At 42.3% G+C, this 23,999-nt stretch overlaps 2 protein-coding genes across 5 annotated transcripts; one reads left to right on the top strand and one right to left on the bottom strand.

Annotated features, from left to right (window-relative positions):
* Nucleotides 1-4: 4 nt before the first annotated feature.
* On the top strand, nt 5-10,244 carry LOC102295525 (ectonucleoside triphosphate diphosphohydrolase 5). Of its 3 annotated transcripts, none has more exons than XM_005917673.3 (14): nt 5-277; nt 2,411-2,631; nt 3,090-3,169; nt 3,378-3,521; nt 4,019-4,094; nt 4,536-4,571; nt 4,880-4,968; nt 5,057-5,139; nt 5,484-5,545; nt 5,902-6,003; nt 6,287-6,430; nt 6,739-6,795; nt 6,979-7,094; nt 8,344-10,244. In XM_005917673.3, the coding sequence occupies exons 2-14, from the start codon at nt 2,412-2,414 to the stop codon at nt 8,425-8,427; spliced, it is 1,293 nt and encodes a 430-aa protein (XP_005917735.1). In that variant the 5' UTR covers nt 5-277; nt 2,411; the 3' UTR covers nt 8,428-10,244. The 3 variants fall into 3 exon arrangements, with proteins under 3 accessions (XP_005917735.1, XP_005917736.1, XP_042075055.1); XM_005917674.3 differs by having other exon boundaries at nt 5-923; XM_042219121.1 differs by having other exon boundaries at nt 5-1,032; nt 2,410-2,631.
* Nucleotides 8,268-23,673, bottom strand: znf410 (zinc finger protein 410). Of its 2 annotated transcripts, XR_006054206.1 has the most exons (13): nt 23,527-23,673; nt 23,151-23,237; nt 23,013-23,064; nt 22,754-22,886; nt 20,411-20,593; nt 16,854-17,075; nt 14,190-14,346; nt 13,080-13,261; nt 12,490-12,579; nt 12,214-12,333; nt 10,978-11,097; nt 10,329-10,459; nt 9,292-9,403 (listed from the first exon to the last, which is right to left on the bottom strand). XR_006054206.1 is itself a non-coding variant. In XM_005917676.3 (12 exons), the coding sequence occupies exons 3-12, from the start codon at nt 23,043-23,045 to the stop codon at nt 9,303-9,305; spliced, it is 1,341 nt and encodes a 446-aa protein (XP_005917738.1). In that variant the 5' UTR covers nt 23,046-23,064; nt 23,151-23,237; nt 23,527-23,673; the 3' UTR covers nt 8,268-9,302. The 2 variants fall into 2 exon arrangements, 1 of the variants encoding a protein (XP_005917738.1); XM_005917676.3 differs by lacking the exon at nt 10,329-10,459 and having other exon boundaries at nt 8,268-9,403.
* Between the last annotated feature and the right edge of the window lie 326 nt (nt 23,674-23,999).

Raw genomic sequence — 23,999 nt, 5'->3', positions numbered from 1 at the left:
GATGAAAAGCAAGTTGCAACTTTGAACTTGCAGTAATTTTGCCACTCAAAGCGATCCTGTTGTTTTGAATCCCTGTCAAAGGTTAGCATTAGAGAGGATGCTTCCACAAGCACAAAATTAAGCACCGGGCGTCCTCCCATTCACAGGACTGAGCAAACAAGCTGTTTATTGTTCTTGGCACCAGTGTGTTATGCGAGCTCAGCACGAGACCAAAAACACTGCCGCTGACGTCACTGGGAGTCAGCTGTGAGCAGCGTGCTGCTAGCCGGACATCATGGTGAGCCTCTGTGGTGTTTTCGCGTTTAGTAAGGCATAATTAGGGCAGCTGCTAATTCTCTGTGGTGTAATTAGCTGTCATGTGTTTTTTTTAAAGAATTCCCTGTTCAAGTTTTAATATTATTTTATGATTCCGCAGTGCCGTCTGCTTGGCATTAGCTTGTTCTCAAACTTCACTGGCTAGCTTTCTGCAACACTTCAGTCATGCGAGTTATCCGATAGCTGGCGAAAACTAATACAACAGGGATGTTAAATAAGAGTCAGCGCTGTTAACTTTCAGCCTAACTTCAGTTATCAGTCGTACGCAGGGTAGTGTTAACAAGTAAGATAAGAAAACTGGAAAGTTGGGATAACGTTATCGCTACATGTTCAAACGAAAAACAGTAAATGTTAATGCAGGCTATTTAAAACATTAGCGGCCATCACACATGCACGTTATTACTTTTGTTTGCTAGCTTAACCAGCCTAATTGATACCCTTCCAAATTGAATTTGATTTCTTGAAACACTGATGTGCTGTGTGTAGCAAGCCAGTAAATATTAATATGGACTATATACACTTACCGGCCACTTCACTTACTAGTACCGGATTGGACTCCCTTTTGTCTTTAGATCTGCCTTAATTCTTCATGGCGTGGATTCATCAAGGTGCTGGAAACATTCCTAATAGATGTTTGTCCATATTGACATGACATCATCCCACTGTTGCGGTTCCTGTTCCACCACATCCTATATGTGCTTTATTAAATTGAAGTCTGAGTGTGAAAGCCGTTTGAGTACAGGGAACTCACTGTCTTGGCATGTTCAAGAAACCCGATGAGTACACTGTGGTCACAAAGGGGTGGGTTTGGTCAGTGACAATACTAAGGTAGGCTGTGGTGTTTAAATGATGCTGGTTTGGTGCAAAGGTGCCCCCACACCATTCTTTGGTTGTCTCATGTCTGATTCTTGGTGAGTCTGTGTGAGATGTTGCTTCAGTTTTCCGCTCTTGACTGACAGGAGTGGCATCTGGTGTGGTCTTCTCCTGCTGTTGCCCATCTGCTTGAAGGTTTGATGAGTTGTAACGAGTGGGCATTTGAGTTGACTGTTGCCTTCCTATCAGCTCCAAGCAGTTTGGCAATTCTCTGACATTTTTGTCCGGAGAACTGCCATTCATTGGATATTTCCTCTTATTCGGATCATTCTCTGTAACTCTTAAATACGATCATATGGGAAAATACCTGTAGACAGACAGACAGACACACACACACATTCATTTGTATGCTCCTCTTACAATCTGAAATTGCATATAACATTCTATATGTTTGTCTTTCCTGTTTTATTTTTTATCACAATTTCAGGCCGACTTTAAAACAAAAATGAGTTTTGGATTATTTTTTAGCCTTTATTCCCATTGAAGTGTAACATCAAAAACCAAGTTGTGATTGCAAATGATTACACCAAATTTGCAAGCACGCTGGTTGTGATGTTTAATCTATGCAGATTGGTCTGATTTTTTTTTCCCCCATGTTCAGAGCAGATATTGAGACTACAAATAAAAATTGCCTCACCCTGTTTTTTTGAAAGACTCACAGACGAGCATTTCTTTTTACTGTGTTCATTTTGGTAACTTGCTCCAAATCATAGCACATGTACAATCGCTGAAATTAAAAAGTGAAATTTGCATTTAGAAGAAGAACATTTCTGATGTTAAATATCTGTTAAATTTCTTTGCAATCATTGCGACATTGTCTCAGCAGTGTTTCTTATAGGAGCACTTGACTTGAGTTTTTAAGGTTTCATAATTGTGCACTTCTGTAAAAAGATGTTGAGACTTGCTCCAGTTGCCAGGCATGTATCGATTGAACATCAAGATCAAAGTCAACCAATTTAAGTTCAACAGGGTGAAATTTTTATGTTTCTTAAATGTTCTGCTGGAGTTGACTAAGCAGGTAAGGAAGTTGAGATATATTATCTCTGGGGTTGGTTGAAAGGTATGATGGGGTGTGGTCAAACACAGTAGGTGTAAATCACTTAATTGCTTCCTACCACTCTGTAGCTTGTCACGCTGTAATTTAACATCTCCCAGTACTAGCCAGGAGCAGTTCTGGAGCACTTCAAAACAATTTAAGCTCTGTTTGTTTTTCATCCTCCAGAATGAAGATGAAGCCTGCCGTGCCGCTTCTCCTCCTGGCCCTGCTCGCTGTCCCAGGGCTGAGCCAAGCCCAACTCGGGAACTCTTTCCTGGATTTCTCCTGGATCCTTCCCAGTCTCAGTCGGCCGGCGAACCACAGCCGCATCTTCTACGCGGTGATGTTTGATGCAGGGAGCACGGGGACACGCATTCATGTCTACACCTTCATCCAGAGCGACTCAGGTAATACAGGCCAGAGGTGTCTCTTTAAGCCTGTTCTCTTCCCTATATTTACTTTATTTCTTTAGGTTAGCGGCGTTATGTGCTTAATACAGAAACAGTGACATGTAATGAATGCAGGCTGCCTGCAGAATGCCTAGCATAAATATTCTAAGGGTTTTTCTCACAATGTAAAGAGTAGCAGGGAGACCTCTGGTGCTGTACAAAAAAACTGAAGTGCTGTGCAGCTTAAGTAGCACGCTTCAGGTGAACTGAAGTGAATATCTATACTTGCAGTTCTTTTAAATCCATAAATGCTCACTTCAAGGTGCGTAGGTAATTTCAGTAATAATCCTATTTGGTCAGATTTAAGTCAGTGTCTCATCTTAAACATGGCTATATGTACACTAAGCAGATTTATACCTCCCTAAATTAATTTAAGAGGTTCTATATGTGACGTGGGTGGCTCTTGTGTCTTTCAGAGCAGCTCCCCATGTTGGACAATGAGATGTTTCATTCCATAAAGCCTGGCTTGTCGGCATATGTCGACGTCCCTGAAACGGTGAGTTCAGCGTTTCCTCTGATCAGTTGCATTGAGTTGGAGGGTGCACTCATTCAGACATTCCTGCTGCCAGAAATGAAAGTGAGAAATGCAAAATGACAAACAAGTCAGGCCCAGCTGACATAACACTAAGTGTCATCTCAGCTCTCAGCAGTCACTCAGTAGACTTTTCGGCTGCTCTGCGGTGATTGTTGTTTCTGTTTAAAAGGCTGGACAAACAGTGAGGATGCTGTTAAAGGTAGCCAAGAGGACGGTGCCTCGTGTGGAGTGGAAGAGAACTCCTTTGGTCCTCAGAGCCACGGCTGGACTTCGGCTGCTGCCCGCACAGAAAGCTCAGGCTCTTCTGGACCAGGTAAGAGTGCACTGTCTCGTACTGAGACCTTATTGAGAGGCCTGAGATGGCAATTACACAATACAAGCATTGTGTAGAGTGCAGTTCTTTATCATATGGGAGTTGTTTGGCGCTACAATGTCTGACACCATCGTGAAAAAAAACAAAACCCCACAACCTATTATCCAACAAAGCAGCAGGGAGAAAAGGAAAGTGCTGTGGCAGGTATTACAGAGACAGGAGGGGAAGTATTGTTATCAGAGAGCAGGAGATTAGTGTGGAAGGCTCTTGTGGAGGGGATAAGATGGTAACGGATAGCCCTGGGGCACCTTGAATGATAAATGATACTTTATTAATCCCCCCCAAGGGAAATAATTAATCCCTTCAAGCGGAGGGCACCTCTGGATGAGCTACCATTACACTAGATAACATTAAGGCCATCTCACTGTTGCTTTCCTTTGCTCCTAGTTGCACTTAAATCTCCCTTTCTCTCGCCCGTCTCTCCCTCTTTTCCTCAGGTTCAACACGTGTTTGACGAATCTCCTTTTTTGGTGTCAGACGACGGCGTCAGCATAATGAACGGCAAAAACGAAGGTAACGTCTGCCCACCCTCTGCCCCGACAAGCAACACATCCGTCAGATATCACGGCAGCTGTTGTCCTCTCTGAGGTGTTTTGCAGGTGGCATCGGTGATCTGTCTGCCCGCTTTTAGCGTGCTGTGCATTTTCTGTAAAGAATCGTTGTTTACTGCAGGCATGAACCTAAATTGCTGAAGATTACAGCAGTGTTTTGTGATGACACTTAAGAAAACGAAATGGCATATTACCACAAAGATGAGTCAGTAATTATGCGGTGCGAAAATACTATTGTCTGTTGTGCCGTTGTGTAATTGATTAGTCAGCGTTTCAGCCTCGTTTATAGGACTACATGCCTTTTATATATGCAAAATTAGTTTCTTAAATGGTCTTTGTTTTCACCTGAAATGACAGGTTTCTGTTTTCTTGCTTTTCTTTTGTGCTAATTTTGTAAATGTAGGACTCCTGGCTTGGATATCGCTGAACTTTCTAACAGGCAAGTACACTGCATTAAACGGTAAAATATTTGTACCTCTTTTTCGTACTTTATATCCAGGTTTAACTTTGTATCTAAAGGTGCCGTCGCGTTATCACACCTCATGTTCACAAATAGAGGCTAAATGTGTCCGACTATGAATTTCCTGCCTACAGGAGTGCTCTGATCTTTATCAGATAGGATCCAGCGATTTTATACTTTGGCTTGTACATGTTTGCCAAATAGGCCTTTTGAAGATAACATCGCAGGTGTAACTGATTCGGTCCTTTGTGTTGTGGTTTCTGGATTAAAGTGTGACTTTTTTTTAGGTCACCTGAAAGCGCGAAGCAAGAAGACAGTGGGAATATTGGATCTGGGAGGAGGATCAACGCAAATCACTTTCCTGCCCAAACTGAGGGTCAGTTGTTTGAACACTTGAGAGAAATCAGTCTGATCTCTAACCTTTGGTGATAGTAACCCTCTGTGCTCTCTGTATTCCACTGTAGAAAACCACTGAAAGTGCTCCTGCTGCTGACTACACTGCTAAGTTTGATGTCTTAAACTCAACATTTGAATTGTACACTCATAGGTAACTGTTTCAGAAACGACTGTATGCTTCACGAGACATAATACAGTCCATTTTAATTCAGTGTGAATGAATAAGAAATTGCTTCTTGATTTCACATCCAAGATCATTTCCATATTTTCCTTTTTCACATTTAAAATTAGCCTCAAGTTCTGACACTGACTCTGTGACTTCACTCGGATCTGTGTTTAATTAGGAAAACGTCTAGTATCTGTTTAGTCATTAGGATGTGTATTATAGGCAAACACCACTTGTTTGCCTTCTTTTGAGGATGACTTATTTGTCACATGCACAGTCTGTTTCTGCTTGGTTTTCTAAGTGTGTAACAATTCTTTAACTTCATGCAGCTATCTTGGAAATGGACTGATGGCGGCACGATTGGCCACACTGGGAGCTCTGGGTGCAGAAGGTACTGTGCTGTACATGAACTAAAGGTGTTTCTTTGCCATTATTCATGTCAGTGTCATCATTGCACGTCACTGATGGATACTGAGAAGAAGGTGGGTCAGTTCAAATGGTTTCTTTTTTAGATTTTCCAAATCTTGAGAAGGAAAAGTAAAGAAAGATATTTTTGTGAGATGTAGTTTTCTGTTATAAATGATTCTGGCCCTGAGATACACTGAGATGAATCACTGAAGTGCTTCAGAGAAAATTGTGTTAGTGACTGCCTGAGTTTTTTTTGAGTCATTCTATGACCACGGTAACCTTGTGTGAAGCTGTTGAACCAGTCACGAGTTTAAACAAGTGGTGTCTGCGCTGTCACAGGGTTGGAGTGGCAGGTTTTTAAAAGTTCCTGTCTGCCAAAGAAGTTCAGGGATGAATGGAGCTTTGGAGGTCTAACCTATCAAGTGAGCGGGGACCCAGATGGTATGATCCCATTTACTTATAACAAGCTGTAAGCAGATGAAACCCAAAGCTAAGGTTTGCAAGGAAGAACTCAAAAAATGTCCATTGATTTTTTTTTTCTTGGGTTTTACAAAAGAGCTTATCTGTTACCAGATGTTTACAGTCAGTTACGAGCAAAATGCATGATACGAAATTTAAATATTAGTAGCAATATGAGCAAAAATATGAGGGCATACTTGGATTACTTGAATGAACATAAGATGCTGACTTTATTCTGCCGTCTCTGTTTTTCTTTCCCCTCCAGGTTACACAGGATACAAGCTTTGTTATCAGGAAGTACTTAAGGTGGTGAAGGGGATTATTCATCAGCCGTACGAGCTTGAAGACTCCAATGTTTTTTATGCATTCTCCTATTACTTTGACAGAGCTGTGGATGCGGGCCTTATCGGTTAGTGAACACACACACACCCCCTTGTACACACCTTATATAATTATACAGACCCAGTAGGGTGTCATTACCCATTCCAGCACTAGACATAGGCAGGGAAATGTGAGTCACTTGCACCTGTCTCAGGGGATTTGATGAGCTATAGGTGTGTAGGTATTAAAGAAATTGCTATTCTCTGCCAGTCCAAGCTGAAAGGCCACAAGCTCTATTACTAGTATTATGGAAATGTACATGTAGACCTGTTCTTGTAATGAATGGTGTAGCATTTTTAAATGTGAGTAAGATGACCTCAGTCACCTCCGTTGCAGATGAGGTCCATGGAGGGATGCTGGAGGTCAGAGACTTCAAGAAGAGAGCCAAGGAGGGTGAGATGGGCGAAGAAATGCATCATTACTATGACAGATCTGCAGCTCCCTGTACTTGAGACACAGTGTGCATCTCAATGGAGCTCATTTCTATCTGAAATCTTGCCCTCATCCACAGCAGAATACAGATGACTGATTATTCCTAACACCTAACAGCCCTTATTTATCCTTTTCTCTGCTTAGTGTGCAATAAGATGACCAAGTACCCTCCCATCCACCCTTTCCTGTGTATGGACATGACTTACATCACTTGTCTACTGAAGGATGGGTTTGGCTTTAAAGAGAACACAGTTTTGCAGGTGAGGCAGCATTGTGTAATAAAATTAACAGGGTTCTGGCCTTGGTTATAAGAATGCAAACGAAGCAGTACACCCAACGCAACAATTTTTCACAAGGCTGCGCGGCTTTATGAATTCAGCTATTTATGTTTCGAGCTGTTTAGTTCAAACTTGCAGATGAATCATAAGATGGAAACCTATCAAAAGACACAATGTTTCAAATGAAAAGGTTTAAAATAGCTCCTCACACTTCATAGCATTTTCACAGGCCTTCTTCAAAGAGGCCCTGACACATTAGTCAAAGAAGAGATGGTAATATCTCATCCTACCTTTTTATGTTTGAAAATTCACTATGTACACTGAAAACAGCAGATAAGTGTGCTACCAGAAATTGCAGGGTGAGTTGCATTTCAGGAACCCTCCCCAGGGACTGGGAACCTTTGGAGGGGCTCTGTGCATTTCCACAGTAGGGAACTGGGCCAAAAATGTTATTTTCTGATAGTTTCATGGCACTTACATTCTAAAGCATATATTAACACCCAACACCTCCACACAGCCATGCAGGAAGAATGAAGCACAGACAGATTTAGTGCGGATATAAGAAACACTGGTTGCAGCCAGTGGTACCCGTCAGCAGAGTGATAACAATATTCAATCTGCCTTTTTCGGCTGAGAGGTAAAAACTGCAGGCTTAATCTTGCTTGGGGCACCAGCTATAGGCCAGACCTTTTCAAGAAAACTACTGGGTCCAGAAATGGCATCAAAAATGATTGGGCTGCTGTAAGAAACTGACCAATGAGATTCTGTCTGCTTTGATCATTTTCTTATTTACCCAACTTTCACTATATAATGCTATCAGATGTAACACCAAAAGAAAAGTGTCTCTGCACTAGTATTGCATCAGTGGAAATGAGATAAAAGACCTTCAGCTCTGACACACAGAGGAAGCCAGTGTAACCTGCAGGTTGTAAAAACAGTGGTTGCTTTTATATCTGTCAGCGGGATAACCTTCCCAGTCTCTGAGGGCCTTTAGACTGCAGAGGAAACACAAGCAACCGATGATTTGAAGGGATCTGTGGACTCCTTGGAAAAAAAATTGTTAAAAAGTTGGGAGTACTTGGGAATAGAAACTTGTCTGTGTCAATTCTCTTTTAATAAAACAAAGGAAAAGAGGCACTTTTACACAAAAAATTGCATTACCTTTTTTATTTCAGTAAATACAAAAATCCTTTGAGTGATTTGGTGTTTTGTTTTTTTTTTCCATCCTTAGCTAACCAAGAAAGTGAATAACGTGGAGGCTAGCTGGGCACTGGGTGCTACATTGGATCACTTCCACTACCTGAAGATTCACTGAGAAGTGAGGAGCGTACACTGACAACGAGAAGCTGATTTTAGGTGGCGCTCACTAACCACACTCAAGTAATGTGCACTACCTTATCTAAGAGCAGCAGACAGCTGGTGTTGGTTTTATAAGGGCAGAACTAACCTCATGAGTAATTCTTAATTTCTTTTAAAAAGCAATTCTTCTTAAGTGTTAATATATTGAGCTATATATGAGCAATGCATTGCCCCACTCGGAGAACAAGTGAAGCACAAGAGGCTGAATGAAACATTTTACCAATAACACACTCTGTTAATGCACCTCTGGGGATTAGTGGATATAGAATTTATTCGAGATAGATGTTTTCTATTTTACTAAGGCTGATAAACAGAGAGGCCTGGCTTGTTAAGTCATGTAATACCAGCATTTACATGCAGCATTTGATTAACTGTGCTTGAGTGGTTTTTAATGTTAAGTGTTTCGTTATTAGTCAAAAGAATAATGGCTATAATGGGTGTCTGGTACATTTAAATTTAACTTATCAGCCGTTGAGGTTTTGGGGTACTTATTTTTCATTAACAACCATCACTGCATTTCAGTGTCTACAATGATGAAGCACATAAGCATTCCTGGTCATTATAGTTTCATAAACTAGCAAAACCCGTCTCAGTATTTCTTTGGGAGTCTTTGTTCTCAAAAACACGAGGAAAAAAAAATGTTTGTACAAACTTTGCCATTTCACGCTTATTAAAATAAAACCATCACTGGTTGCTAATTACAAATATCTACAAGGGTCTACAGGTCTGAAAGTCATCTTTTTACAGATACATATCTATATGTAGTCCACTGTGGCAGTCAGCCCAGTGCTGCTGCAACACGCAGTGTGCGATGTTTGTTGTGAAGGTGGACTACAGCAGAGCAACTACATCTTCTCCATATGCATGGCCCTCCGTTGTCATGGTCACCAGTTCATGCGGTTGAGAGAGAACTACCACAGAGTCTGCAGAGCCTACACAAACACAAAGGAAAGTTCAAAGAGGATGTTATTCACCCTGTATGTATTTAAAATAACATGAAGGTGCAGACATTGTAAAATCAAACCAAGCACTTTCAGCCTTTGTGCTGATGAAGCCGTTCTGGAATTTCTGCAATACATACAAGTTGTATGCAGCTGGGATGTTTCCAGGCTTCCCAGCCACACGTCTGAACTACATCACCTGGCTCTTCAGTGTTCAAATAATTTTAATTTTATTTATATCGCACCAAATCACAACAACAGTCACCTCAAGGCACGTTATATAGTAAGATAAAGAGCCTTCAGTAATAGAAAAACCCAAAAATCAGACCGCGAGAATGAAAAACTCCCTTTTAGTAAAGAGAGTAAAAAAAAACAACCCCACAAGTAGAACCAGACTCAGGGAGGGGGGAGTCATCTGTTGTGACTGGCTGGGGATCAGGGGAGAGAGACCGGACAAATAAAGAGATCCAGAGATGAATAAGAACTAATGATTAAATGTAGGATGTGTATAAACATAGAGTGAAAAAGAAACAGTGCATTATGTGAAGCCCCCAGGAGCCTCGACCTATTGCAAAGGTCACCTGATCCAGACGTAACTATAAGGTTTATCAAAAATAGTGTTAAGTTTGATCTTTAAAGCAGTGAGTCTGTCTCATAAATTCAAGCTCCTTCCACAGAAGGATGGAACAAGCTCTTATATTTTGGATAAACAGTTGAAAGCTACGGTTGGCACCGACACTTTGGTCATTGCTTATGTGAACTATGTCATCAACACAGTCCCATAACCATTTACACAGGCGCTTGAATCGCAGTCTTTTCTTGTTTACCAAGTTAAAAAAAAATACTGGCAGCCACCAGTGCAATAACTGCTTGAGTTATCGCGCTCAGATGATTTTCTGAAAGCTTAACCTCTGACCTTGATCTTGAGGTCAAGGTCATTAAACTTCATACTCGTCCAAGAGTTGTGGTAGATGCACCCATGGTATGAATTTTAGAATCCCATGTCGCCTTGTTCTTGAGTAATCGTGTCCACATCGCCCACCTGTGCTGCGGGGTGATGACAATACCGCATCAGCATTTTATGGCTGATTGGTTAAAAAAAACAAAACCTTGAGAGGTGGGCGAACACTCAAAACAAAACTAATATGCAAGCAGCGGTGCTACACTAGTGAATTTATTATTACCAGCATGAGGTTATCAATGTTTTTTACAAATTTGTTTTTAATCTTATTTATTTAACAGGTACAATGCAAAGAGTGCCAGCTGAACTGCTGGAAACAGCCTAAATGTGAAATTTCAGAGACATGAAAACTCGAGCAAACACAAGTCTACACAGCCTGAGTCTAGCCGCCGTTATCAAAAGACTCATTCCCTGAAAAATACTTAATGGGACATTAGTGACACCACAAGTTGACTCAGCATCCCTGACATTAACAGAACATTATGAGCTTCACCAAATGAGAGTTTACTGCAGGGCTACAGCATTGTCAGATGTGTTAGGTGTTTTTTAAATCCACTCTTTATGAACTGCCTTTTTTTCCTGTCATACTTGTTCAAACGCCTACCTGGTGATCTCAGCATGGCATGGTGGAGATTCATGGGTTCCACAGTTGTTGTCATGGTGACCATATTGTCTCCATTCTCACCGTCTGCCTCCAGCAGGCTGCTTTGTGTCAGAGCCTCTCCTGTCAGTTGCACACAGACATCAAACTTTTTGTTTTTCCCCAAACCTCAACACAAGAGAGAGCACATTTAGAGTAATCCGTCATCTATATAGAAACCAGGACTCAACCTGCAGCCTCGGTGTGATCTCCACAGGCCAGTGCTGGTTAGAAAATGATGCTCTGAAGTTAAAAAATAATTGATAAAAACTTAATCTAGATTTCTAGAATGCGTTCTGTATAAATGTTGATTTTTTTTTTGCTTATTCTAGTTATTCACAATCAATTTAATAATTAATCCAGTAGCTCTTGTCATGTATAAATAACAGAAACTACCAGGCTGTTGTGCAACTGCATCTTCCTTTGCACTGCTTTTACAAAAGACTGGCCTCTTTGGGGAGGCTGACCCGAATAAATCTGCTGTTTATAATTAGAGCTTTGGCAGCGTTTCCTCTGCGGTGATTCAGCTGCTGTGCTTCCCTGCTGCTACAGAGATGTGACAAGGAGGCAAATGTGCTGTCTGCTGTCATTGTTTCATGCTAAAAATGAATTTAAGCTTATTTTGTTCAATTGTTCCAGATGCTGGAATGTGAAAAGCTCAATGAACGATCCTTTTAATCTGAAAGGTACTGAAAATGATACCGAGAATAGAGACAGGAGTGACTGTGTAAATTTGCCTCAGCTGTATTGGAAGATTAACCGTATATATTCACTCAATTATCTCAGCAGGTGAATGCATTTCAATAAAGCAAGATGATGTTATTTTAACTTGGTGATTAAAGACTTCTTAGAGGATCTGACCCCATCACAAAAAGCCCAACAGGCCTCTTTTTTCCCCCCTGCAGCAGCGTTTTGCTCTCTGCTTTTTCTTTTTTGAAGCTATGTGCATTCTAAAACAATTCAGCTACTGGGCCTGAAGAATAAAAATGTGAATGATACATTTTTAAGTGCTAGAAGTCATTAACAATTCAAGAAATGTTCCTAAATGTAAATTAAAGCAACACCATCTCTATGCAGACTTTAAAATGTATGGGCAGCTTGAAGCTACATAATCCAAGGATTAGCATATCCACCCACCACACTGGGTGGGTGTTTGTGTGTGCGTGTGTGAGTGAGTAAGACAGACAAAGGGAGAAAGACCTGTTTCTCTGCTTTCACTACTGAGTCCCTCCTCTCCGTGTCTCTTCCTCATGTGGACGTTTCTGCTGCCCGACTGAGAAAAAGTCTTCCCACAGATCCCACACACATGAGGCTTCTCACCTGGGAAGTACGCACACAGACACCAAGCAAAACTTTATTCTTCTTCTGAACTGCTGCAGGACGCCGTCTACAAGGCGCACTACTTTACACTTTATCTGTAGCTTACTAATTACAAAGGAGCGCACTGCTGCGCAGCTGTGAACTTGTCCCACTCACCAGAATGCACGAGCATGTGTTTTCGTAGACTGGAATACTCTGCAAAGGATCGCCCACAGCCATCTGCTTCACACAGAAAAGGCTTCTCTCCTGAAAGCAGCCACCCACCACAAATATACATATTGTTTACCTCCGCATTACAAAGCCCCAATTAAACTCTTATTTTTGCAGAAAGTATCAGATGCGGATGCGTTCAAAGGGATGCGTTGAATGGCCCCGACGCACTGGAAATTACAATAAACTGCAACTTTGTTGTTGTCGTTTCTGAAAGCCGCGATGACCAAAATAACCCAGATAAGTCAGCTACGGCTCATTCTTCCAGATATACAGGCGGAAACTAAGCACAGGTCACCTAACTGACTGTGGAGCACGCCATCAGAAACCTTAATGCCACCCTAAATAAAATATGACAGAGTAGTGTTACTGATTGCAGCAGTAAAATGGAGGGGCCAGTGCTGCTGACTCTTCAAATCTCCAGCATTAACTCTGCCAAGGAAGCATTAAATGAGCAGAGTCAAATGGCCTTAGTTAGTTATTGCTTCCAGGACATTTGGGCTTTTAAATGCAGGGGTCCGTCCTGCTTTCCCCACCTGTGTGTGTGCGTCTGTGGTTCTTCAAGTTTCCAGCAGTGGTGAACCTCTTGCCACAGTTCGTCTCCTTGCAAATGAAGGGCTTCTCGCCGTTGTGAGTCCTCATGTGAACCTGCAGCCTCTGCAGCACGTAGAAACTCTTCCCGCAGCCTTCTGCGCCGCACCTGAACATCCGGTCATTCCTGCGAGCCGAGATAAGATGACAAACAAACCTCGACGTCTCTCGTGCACATGCTTCGTTGGTTAAAGCCCGCCACAAGGTCAGACGGGGTAGCCTCAAACAGATCTGCTACGCTGGTATTAACAGAGCTCCTGCCATACAGCTGGAGAAACTCTTGTTGCACAGCAGTGCTTTCCGCTCCCTGCACAGTCTTTCTGCCTCCCCAACAAATAAAGCAGGAACCTTTTCCTGAGCTGCCATTACTCCTTTCATTGTGGCTGTAAAACACCTGTGCAGTTTAAAGCCAACACCTCCAGCTTACATTTTACAACTGCTGAACAAACCTAGTGCCTTTTGTACTTGAAAAACATCACACAGAATAGCTTGAAGATCGAGCTCACCCTGCCCTTGAGGGTACTTCAGGAGGGCAGAACGTGTCTGGAGAGCAGCCTGTTACACATCTTACACCAAATCTTATACTAGAACATGAAGATTAAAGTTGCAGGAACCAAAGACATTCAGGAGGACTTGATTGCTCACCATTACAACTTAAAAATGACACTAATTTCTGGCATTACATAGCTCAACAAATAACCAGGATACCATGATACACACAAATTTGTTCTTTTCTGCACTTTTGTTGCATATTGGGCTCTAGCTTACAGAGTATGACTTTGTGGTGTCTACATTAGCTGCTTGAATCTTTTTGTCTGACTCGTATCTATACTTTACAGACATTACAGGCATGTAATTTTCTATTAACACATTTCACAGTTGGTGCACGCGTTCCTGTGTGTAATGAAATGTGTACATCAACAACCCTGTATTATTTTCTAATTTGAAAAATGCGTCCACATTATCAGAATTTGCACACTTGAGCAACATCCCCTATGCTTGAACCACTGCTGGACAAGGCACAATCCCCCCGTGCTGTCGGTGCGATGCGTTACCTGTGTGTTTTGAGGTGATATTTGAAATGAGCGGGCCAGGTGAACGTCTTGCAGCAGCCCTCAAACGAGCAGCGCATCTGCTTGGAGAGGGGGCGGCTCGTTCTGGCAGAAAGGTCTCGTTTGTCTCCGTCTGCTATCAGACTGTGTGTGTGGTCACCTAGGCAACCGGAAGAGGAAAGTGAGCGAGGTGATGCAGTAAACAATCCAGCAGCGAGAGTGTCCCCGGCCTCTGGAGCATACCTCTATAAAAGCTAATCACTGGTTACTGACTGAGACTTGCAACCAAAACAAAACTCAGAGATGAATGAAATCAGTCCCATTTAACCCGACCACACTCCACGCTTATCTGCTACAGTTTAGTTTGTGCTGGTGTCTGCTGTAAAGCACCTGTAACTGATATCCTGCTGCTGAAAGAAACTAATCTAATCTGATGGAAGTTAGATTTAGATGCAGTAGGTTCAGAGCCCCTGTGCTGCCTTCCTGCATCACAAACCTCCACTACACTCAGTGATTTTGCACTTCTCCCCTCCCAAGTGAGTACTGTGGATCAAACTACCCCCATATGTCTGATAAACCCCCCGCTTGACTTTGACTTCTGCCCAGGAGACAGCTGGAGAAACTCCTGTTGCTATCAGCCTCAAAGATCCGAGGACATGCGCTAGCCAGCTGTCCCTGATCCTGAGTCACATTTACAGCCAGAATCTGAAGCAGAAGAAGAAACCAGTGCTGTGCAACACGCTGCCTGCTTCCTGTACTGATCAATTAGCAGCTTAAAGACCCTGGCATTAGGTGATGAAGGTGCCAAAGCAATTAATCTTGCTGAGGATCTGTCAATCCAAAGAAGGGGAGGGTGGCCTTGAAGGGCTTGTTTCACACGGCTGAATTACTAGCTGCTCTCGCTTGATCTTGATACAAATACAACAAAGTCAAAGATAACTGTGCTGAAAAATGTCAGCTGTATTAAAAGAGTGTATCTGAACCTAAACTGGACTATGTGAAAACCTGTAAGTAAAGAAGAATGCACAGAGTAACATAACCACTTTTAAGAGACAAAGTGCAGATTTTAAGACACTTGACAGCTTTTCCTTTTTACCTGAAAATCTATTTTCAACACACAAAAAAACAGCACAAACAATAATGCTTTCTAGTTACCACTTGATTTGTTTGTGCACATCATCACAAACATGTCAAATAAATCCCAGTCAGGTCAAGGTGGGAGGAAACAAACCCGGGGCTGGGCAGAGATATGAAGTAAACTTCTTACACTCCCATATCACTTTTCAACATGGACCTCCAGCTGCAATTCGACTCAGAAGTGGGGGGTTCAAAGATCAGAGATGTAGCTAGGAGTCACGGAGCCTTAAATGTCATGGGTAAATGCTTTATCTAACAGGCAGCCTGTGGAGGCAACTTAAAATGGTTTGCGATGTAGTCCTGACTCCTGGTGCGGGTCAGCAGCACTGTGGAGCGTCTGTTTCAGATCAGAGCAGAGGCTTTACAGTAAGATAAGATAAACGTGTGGACAGACGCCGCTAAATAAGCAACAGGTCGAGACGCAATGCGGGAGAGGACGGTAAACAAGTCGACGATCAAAGGAGTTTGAGTTTGCGAGACCCGGACGAGCGTTTAATAGCCATTTAGAGATTTTTCTAAGTGTAGTGTCGGCGTTACTTTCAAATAGATGGTAGAAAGTTGAAAAGAAGAGGGGAAACATGAGGCTACAGCCAGCAGCTGTTGTCACACTGGATTCTGTGACCGCTGAGACTCAAAGGCCACCACAGCCTTTTTTTATGACAGCTTAACGAATGCTGTATTGAAAAGGAGTTGATGAATATACAGTAACAGGTTTTGGTTAACAGCTATTAAACAATTTCCTGGCTATAACCGCACTTGCTGGCAGATTTACACTTTGGTTTCTGAACAAGGTTCAACAAATAAGATATAATCTGTGAAGCATCGAGCCTCTGTCCCTCCCACTTCTTCTCTTTGTGCACATCTAAGTGGCTCCTGTTCTTCGCTTATATTTACTGTGCAGACATGAGTGATATTGATTTACTTATATAACTCTTAGCAATAAAGCAAACACAATATTTCAGAACCATCAGCTATTTTTATTTTCTGCAATATAACATCTTCCTAATGGCTTGATCGCATGTGTGTCCCCAGGCCTGACCTCCTGCCACCCCACACTTTTACTAAATCATCAGCGACATAAAATAACCACGGGAGCTGGATTCTGATCACTGCTTCGTTATATTGTGACATTTACAGCTCTACTAAATATCTGCCGTCGCACTTGTACATCAGTCAAAGACAAAGCTACAAATTCCTTTTGATTGGGAGACTCGAGAGGAGAATTTTGGGACCCAGTTTTAGTCAGAGCTGATTACACCACGTTTTCATCTCTTCACTGACCTCATTTCTCTTCTGTCTTTGATGCCTGCTACCAAAATATACGCCGCTTCCTCTACACAGCCGTTACGGCTTGGTTTTTTTCCCCCCCAGTTTTATTCTTAAACTTGATATTAAATCCCAAATAGCTGCCTACAGAGCACACACCACTAGCAGCGCTCACATCCAATGAGTGTTGTTTTAATATTGTTTCAAAAAGAGCATATTTGACATAACTTTAAGGTGTAAAAGATCCCTGGAAGAATTCTTTACCGTTCGTGACACTTGCAGCTCTGGCGTCCTGGCTGGCCTTGGCATCCTTCGCTAGCTGAGCCCGTGTGGCGGCGATCAAGCTGTCATGTGCCAGCTCTTGTACCCGCAGATACCAGGGAGCGCTGCCATCTATTCCGTAGTCCCCCGATGGGACCCCCTCATCTTCATCATCCCCGGCGCCATCTGCGGCGAAGATCAGGGACTCTGAGGAGGCTGTAATGCCTGACGGGGGGGGAAAAAAGAAAAAGGTCAGGATGAGAGTAACTGAAATAGAAGACAGCTGCAGTATATCTCTGAGGCGCTCTAGGTCACTTCTATTTATTTATTATTGTTCTTCCAATGCTTCTCTATTCTAAGCAAGCGGGAGGAAGTTTTCAACAGACACCCAAATAGAAATATAAGAAAACATGACAATCCTTTCTTCAGGGACTGAGTACATTTGATAAACAAGTAATTCTGTCCAGTGAAAAGTCTCTCCATCACGTCTCACTGAATCACAGACAGAACACGGCGCGCTGCACAAAAGGTGTATGTGAGGAGACCAAAATTAATTTTTTGACTCTCTTGCCAAGGCCTGATGAACCAAGAGAATGTGCTTGCCAAGGCTCATTTCTTCAAGCCAAAATATTTTTTCTTTTTTGAATGGAAATGTGTCACCCCATTTCTTTTTGGCGCTGTGTGTGGAATTTGGAAGACAGAAAGTGCAGACACAAGACAGGATTTAGACTTTTTATATGAAACTTTGCTTGTCAGTTAACAGTAATATTACTTTTTTTTTATATATAGAAAGCAAATGCTAGAAGATACACACTGATTGGACACTTTATTAGGTACACCTTGTTGGACCAACTTTTTGATTCAGATCTGTCTTAATTCTTCATGGCACAGATTCATTAAATCGTTGGAAATGTTCCTCAGAGATTTTGGTCCATATTGACATGACAGCATCGCATAGCTTCTGCAGATTACAATTCTCCTGTTCGACCACATCCCAGCGATGCTCTGCTGGTTTGAGAGATGGTGACTGTGGAGGTCATTCGAGTACAGTGAACTCATCGTCAGGTTCAAGAAAGCTGTTTGAGATGATCTGAGCTTTGTGACACAGTGCGTTATCCTCCTGGAATCAGATGATGGCTACACTGTGGTCATAAAGGGATGGACATGATTAGCAACAATACTCAGGCGGGCTGTGGAGCTTAAATGATACTTAAATAGTACTAAGGGGCTAAAAGTGCGCCAAGAAAATATCCCCCACTCCATTACACCAGCACTACTAGCCTGAACCACTGTTACAAGGCAGGATGGACACATGCTTTCATGTTATTTTCTCCAAATTCTCACCCTACCATTTGAATGTCGCTGCAGAAATCAAAACTCATATGACCAAGCAACACTTTTCTAATCTTCTATTGTCCAATTTTGGTGAGGCTGTGTGAACTGCAAACTTGTTTTCCTGTTCTTAGCTGACAAGCGTGATACCTAGTGCGGTCTTCTGCTGCTGTAGCCCATCTGATTCAAGGTTCAACAGGTTTTGCTTTCAGAGATGCTCTTCTGCTCTTGGCTGCAGCGAGTGGTTATTTAAGCTATTGATACCTTCCTATCTGCTTGAAGCAGGCTGGACATTCTTCTCTGACCTTTGACATCAACAAGGCATTTTCACCCAGAGAATTCCTGCTTGCTGGATATTTTCAGACCATTCTCTATAGAGATCGAAAATGTTACGTCAAAACCGCAAAGGATTGTAGGTACGAGTGGCAAGCGGTACTAGCGCACGCAGGCTTTCACAAGAAAACAGTCACACAGCAATAAAAAGAAACACAAAGAATGGCAAGAAGCTGTTGTATTATTAACTGCAATAGCCGGTCACGTGACAGCCACGGGAAGCCGACGGGTAAAGAGATAGTTTTTTATCGGATTCTGTAGTGGAAGAAAAATTGTTCAAGCCATGTTTCCGAAGTAACAAAGAGCCAACGGATGGCCTGGATTGCAGCCATTCGAAGACCAAATATGACGTTTCAGAACACTGCAGCTCACATGTTAGTCTGCTCCAAGCATTTCCACAAAGGCAAGTCTTCTGTTGCAGTTATTACGTAATTTATCGTAACATAATTGTTGATGTAGGTTACAAATAAGTCTATATTGATTTGAATTTAATTCGTTGTGCTATGCTGCTTTGTTCACTGTGGCTTTGCGGGCTAATGTTTGTTGTGCTTTGTAGGAAAACCAGCCTACAAAATGCTGGAATGTGATCCAGACTGGGCCCCCTCTATCAACCTGGGTCAGACCGAGTTTAAAGCTGCTACCACAGCGAGATTTGATCGGTTAAGAGAGAGAGATATCAAAACAGCCACGAAAAGTCTGCATATATGTGTCCAAGTGTTGTATTGAAGGAATCAAGTGATGAATAACTGTTTTCCAGTATGTTGTTTTGATATGGTTATTTTTTATTAATTTATTTGCATTGTTGATTTGTTTTTCACTGAAGCAGCTAATAAAGCACGATGGAATACAATTTTGCCTCTTTCTTATAAGACTCTATAATAGAATGAAACAATAATGCCAGTTATAAATAAAGACAATCAATTGAATGAATTAAGAAACACTTGTTTTATATCTATTGGATCTGAAAATGTTGTGAAATGACAAATAGATTGCGTTGGCCTGTACAGGAGATAAAGAAAAAACAAAATTACAACAGTAAAAGTAAACTAGACCTGGGCTTGTTGCAGGGATCTGAAGTTACTAAACGTTTTGTGAGTGTTGCACTCACACTTAGGACCATATAATTATAAATATGTGCATGATGGAAGTTGGGCAGCACGCTAACGTCTTTAGTCCACTCTGTATGCTCGTATGGGTCTGACGCTTTCACTCCTTTGATTTTTTGCTTGTGCTTTTTTTTTGCCTTTTCGTCAAGTCTGTCTTTGTACGGACCTGCCGTGTTCTCGTTTTGTACATAACTGTTTTTGGGGCAAATAAAATGCAAGTATGGATTAATGCAGAATTAATGGTTACCGGTGCTGGAAATCCTAGTGTTTGATGCAGTGTTTTGATTTTGCTGCCACTCGTACCTACAATGCAACGCGCGGAACTCACGTACCGGTAGTCTGTCGATCTCAATAAACACATGAGAAGGTTTTGTGGGAAAAATCCCAGCAAATCAGCAGGTTCTGAAATACTGAGATCAGCCTGGCTGGCACTAACAACCATGCCACATTCAAAGTCGCTTATCCTTTCTTCTCCATTCTGTTGCTCTGTTTGAACACCAGCAGGTCGTCTTGATCATGTCCACATGCCCAAATGCACTGAGGTACTGCCATGTGATTGGATGATTAAATATTTGTGTTAACAAGCAGTAGAACAGGTGTTCCTAACAAAGTGGCCAGTGAGTGTAGAACCAAAGGATTAACGTTACTTTGCTGGCCTGCAAAGGAAGAAATCGTGAGTCACAAAAATAAATTCAAGCATTTGAACTAAAGAACATGGATGCCAAGTGTGGCAAAAACGTAATTCAGACTTTGGCAGAGACAAACGACGTCCCTTTAATGTTCGTTTACCTTTTGCAAGGTTCAGCAGGACATAGGAAGTGTTGTCTGACTGCTGTAAGTCATGGAGGATGGGCGGGGGGCTTGAAGCCCGTGGGTGAGAGTGCGTCTGGACTACTAATGAGCTTTGCTCTGACACGCCTCCAAACTCTGTCAGGGAGGGGGAACTCTCAGGCTCGTGGCTTAGGCCTCCATCTGGGGGAGGAAATCAGTTATTGTGTCAAATTGAAAACACATTTACTGTAAAGTAATATCAAACAGTAAATAATCAGTGAGCTGTTTACGCAGATATGACAAGTGCACTGTACTGATTTAATAGCACGAATATAAACTAGCAGACATGAACATACTATAAAAAAGGCACATCTCAAATACTGATTTAAAATAACTAAATGTATTCAGTGTGTGTATGAGACTTCAAGAAGGCACAAAATGGAACTTGATAAGCAACACTGAATGCAAATATAGCCTTCATTTACAATCAGTGCTGTCTGCTCTTTTAGATCTGCCCCTCTTATTCAAAGTAGATTAATAAAAAATAGAAATAAATCGTATACACATTGTGTGACAAAGAATATCTGTCCTTCCAAATTGAAGCATCTCTAGCAAGCGCTTTTCTTTCTTTTCTTAGAGATGATTTACCATCTTTTTCAACAGCCGTGGAAGGCTTTCCAGGTTTCAAGTATAGACGGTTAAATGCACCAGTGCAAATCTGAAGGGATAGAGATATTATGAAAACAATCAGAATGCTGTGAAGAACTGTTCTTATTGCCAAGGGTCTTCTAAATGCTTATTTTCATGTGACAAAAATTTTAATTAGCAACAAATTTCATGTTTTCTCACAAACTAGTGCATTTGAATTTAACAATGTGGCACACGTATTTATGTGACTATTCCACACACAAAGGCCGGCTGTAGCTAGTGCCACTCATATACACTCGTATATGATTCAGTAAGTGCTCAGCGCCGCAACCATCACTCACTACAGACAATTACACCTACATTTTCTTTCTAAATGACACAGACAGGAAATGGCAGAGATTGTTGGTTAGGTATCTTTTGTCTTCTATTCTTCTTCATCATTATCATCATCATCTTCTATTAAAGAACAAGAATCTATGATTAAAGCTGTGATTGGTGTATCAGTTTAACAGAAATTGTGCAGGTGCATGCATCAATGTTGGTGTGAATATACACTGCTAAAAAAAAACATAATATAAAAACAAAATAACACTTGGAAAACACATCAGTGGAGGGAAAAAAATGCTGGATATCTATACCGGTGTTGACTGGGTAATGTGTCAAGCGGTCAAGGCGATGGACTAAAAATCCATTGGGATCTCCCCGCACAGGTTCGAATTCTGTCGACAATGGTCAGCTATTTTTTTTTAGTGCAGGGATAGCTCAGTAGGTAGCAGGGTCACCCCGTGATCGGAAGGTCGGGAATTTGAATCCACTGAACAGCTACCCTGAGGTACCGTCCCCACACACTGCTCCCCGGGCGCCTGATCAGTGGCTCACCACTGCTTCACTGAGTGAATGGTTAAATGCAGAGAGAGTAATTTCCCCACAGGGATCAATAAAGTATACATTATTATCGTTATTATTATGCGCTTGTATGTATGCCTGACAACGTTGGGGTATGCTCCCAATGAGATGACAGGATGTGTCTTGGGGGAGACCTCCTCCCAGTTTAGGACCAGGGCATCACTGAGCTTTAGGACAGTCTGAGGTGAAACCAGAGGTATTCTATTGGATTTTGGTCCAGTTAAAGGAATGAGACTGCCTGCATATCTTCACCACATAAAGCCAGGCATTGTTGTGCACCAGGAGGATCCCAGGACCCACTGCACTAGCATAGGGTCTGAAAATCCAATGATTTCATCCCAATACCTAATGGCAGTCAGGGTGTCATTGGCTAAGCTCTAGAGGTCTGTGTGTCCTTCCAGAGACATGCTAATGATATATCAATGGTGCCAGGCAGTGAGCACAGGGCCTACTAGAGCACATCAGGCCCTCAGGCCACCCTCATGAAGTCTGTTTCTGATTGTCTGGTCAGAGACATTCACACCAGTGGCCTGCTGGAGGTCAATTTGTAGCTCTGGCAGTACTCATCCTGTTCCTTCCACAAAGGAGCAGATACCAATCCTGCTGATGGGTTAGGGACCTTCTACGCCTGTCCAGCTTTCCTAGAGTAAACGCCTGTCTCCATAACAAGGTACGGCTCTGGTAGTAATGTTACTAGACAATGAAAAAAAACCCCAAAACGATTGGATGTAGTAATGAAAGATGTGGCACGAATATCACTACTCTGCCCAATAGTGGACAAGACAACAGAAGTGAGCATGTGCTCACCTGTGAGCTCCAGCGGGGTGCACAGGGAGCTCTCAGCAGGGGCCAGCAGAGGCAGGCAGCAGTGTTTGGACTCCGAGTCCTCCAGACCCTGCACCAATGGGATGGACGCGTTCTGCACAAACTGCACCAGCAGCTGAGTGATGGGGAAGGAGAAGAGGCACAGCATGGAAAAAAAAGATGAACCTCGTGTGTTATTTAACAGATCCCTGCACCACAAAGTGGTCTCCCTTCCCGAGGGCGAAAATGATGGAAAGCTTACCTCTGGTTTGGAGTCAAGCTCATCAGAAAGCATGGGTCACCCTGTGTGGAACCTGCAGGGCGAAATAACACCACTGAGCTAATAAACGAAAATACTCGTCAGTATAAGTGGCTCGAGCACAATGACAACAACACACACCTCAAATGTGACCTGGTGAACGGCAGAATCTGTCAGTCATAAGCTCGGGCTGCAGGTCATCTTCCAGTCAAATCCATGGTACGAGCTCTGCGGTCAACAACAAGACAAAGCTGTCAGGTAAACCTCCGGAGGTTTTTGGTAAACACAAAGAGCCACTGTATGCTCGGCAACTGCAGCTAAGTGTAGCCAAACCTCAATAAAATCCATCTAAACTGTTCTGGATAAAAACAGGCATATGGCACACTGCCTGTTTACCTAGCTAGCATAGCTAGCACCTAGCCACCGGAGCTATTTTCCCAAATGATGGATCCCCGCTGACGACACACTAGACAGCTATACAATTCCGTTAATTCTCCGGGGATATTAAACAGTTTACCTTACAATAGATGTGTATGCAGGACACAGCGTAAGAGTAACTTAATGTATATTTATCTCCAAAGAGCAGGTTTGGGCTACGGAGGCTCAGATACATCAATTTTAAGACACTTCCGCGTTTTCAGTAAGAACCATTCTGTGTCATCGACGCCATCTAGCGGTAGAGATGTGTAATTGAATGTAAAAACTGACCTCTCAGTCAGTTCAATAGCTTATTGGCTTCCTTGTTCCCTTTTACAAATAAATATATCAGAGGTAAAAAGCTTAAGTTGAACGGTTTGGAGTAAAAGTTAGAGGGCCGTGGATATGTGCAGAGGAAGAATACTGGGTATGCTGGACAACGGATGTTGAAGATAGAGCTGCCAGGCAAGAGGAAAAGAGGAAGATCAAGTATTGAAGGAAGACATGGAGAGGTATGGTGTGATAGAGCAGGATGCTAGGGATAGGGTGAGATGGAGAATGTTGACCCGTGAA

Source organism: Haplochromis burtoni, unplaced genomic scaffold (assembly GCF_018398535.1).
Source record: "Haplochromis burtoni strain Fernald_Lab_line unplaced genomic scaffold, NCSU_Asbu1 Contig_28, whole genome shotgun sequence".
Classification (NCBI taxonomy): domain Eukaryota; kingdom Metazoa; phylum Chordata; class Actinopteri; order Cichliformes; family Cichlidae; genus Haplochromis; species Haplochromis burtoni.
The sequence above is the reverse complement of the archived record's forward strand: the minus strand, read 5'-3'. Positions and strand labels throughout refer to the sequence as shown.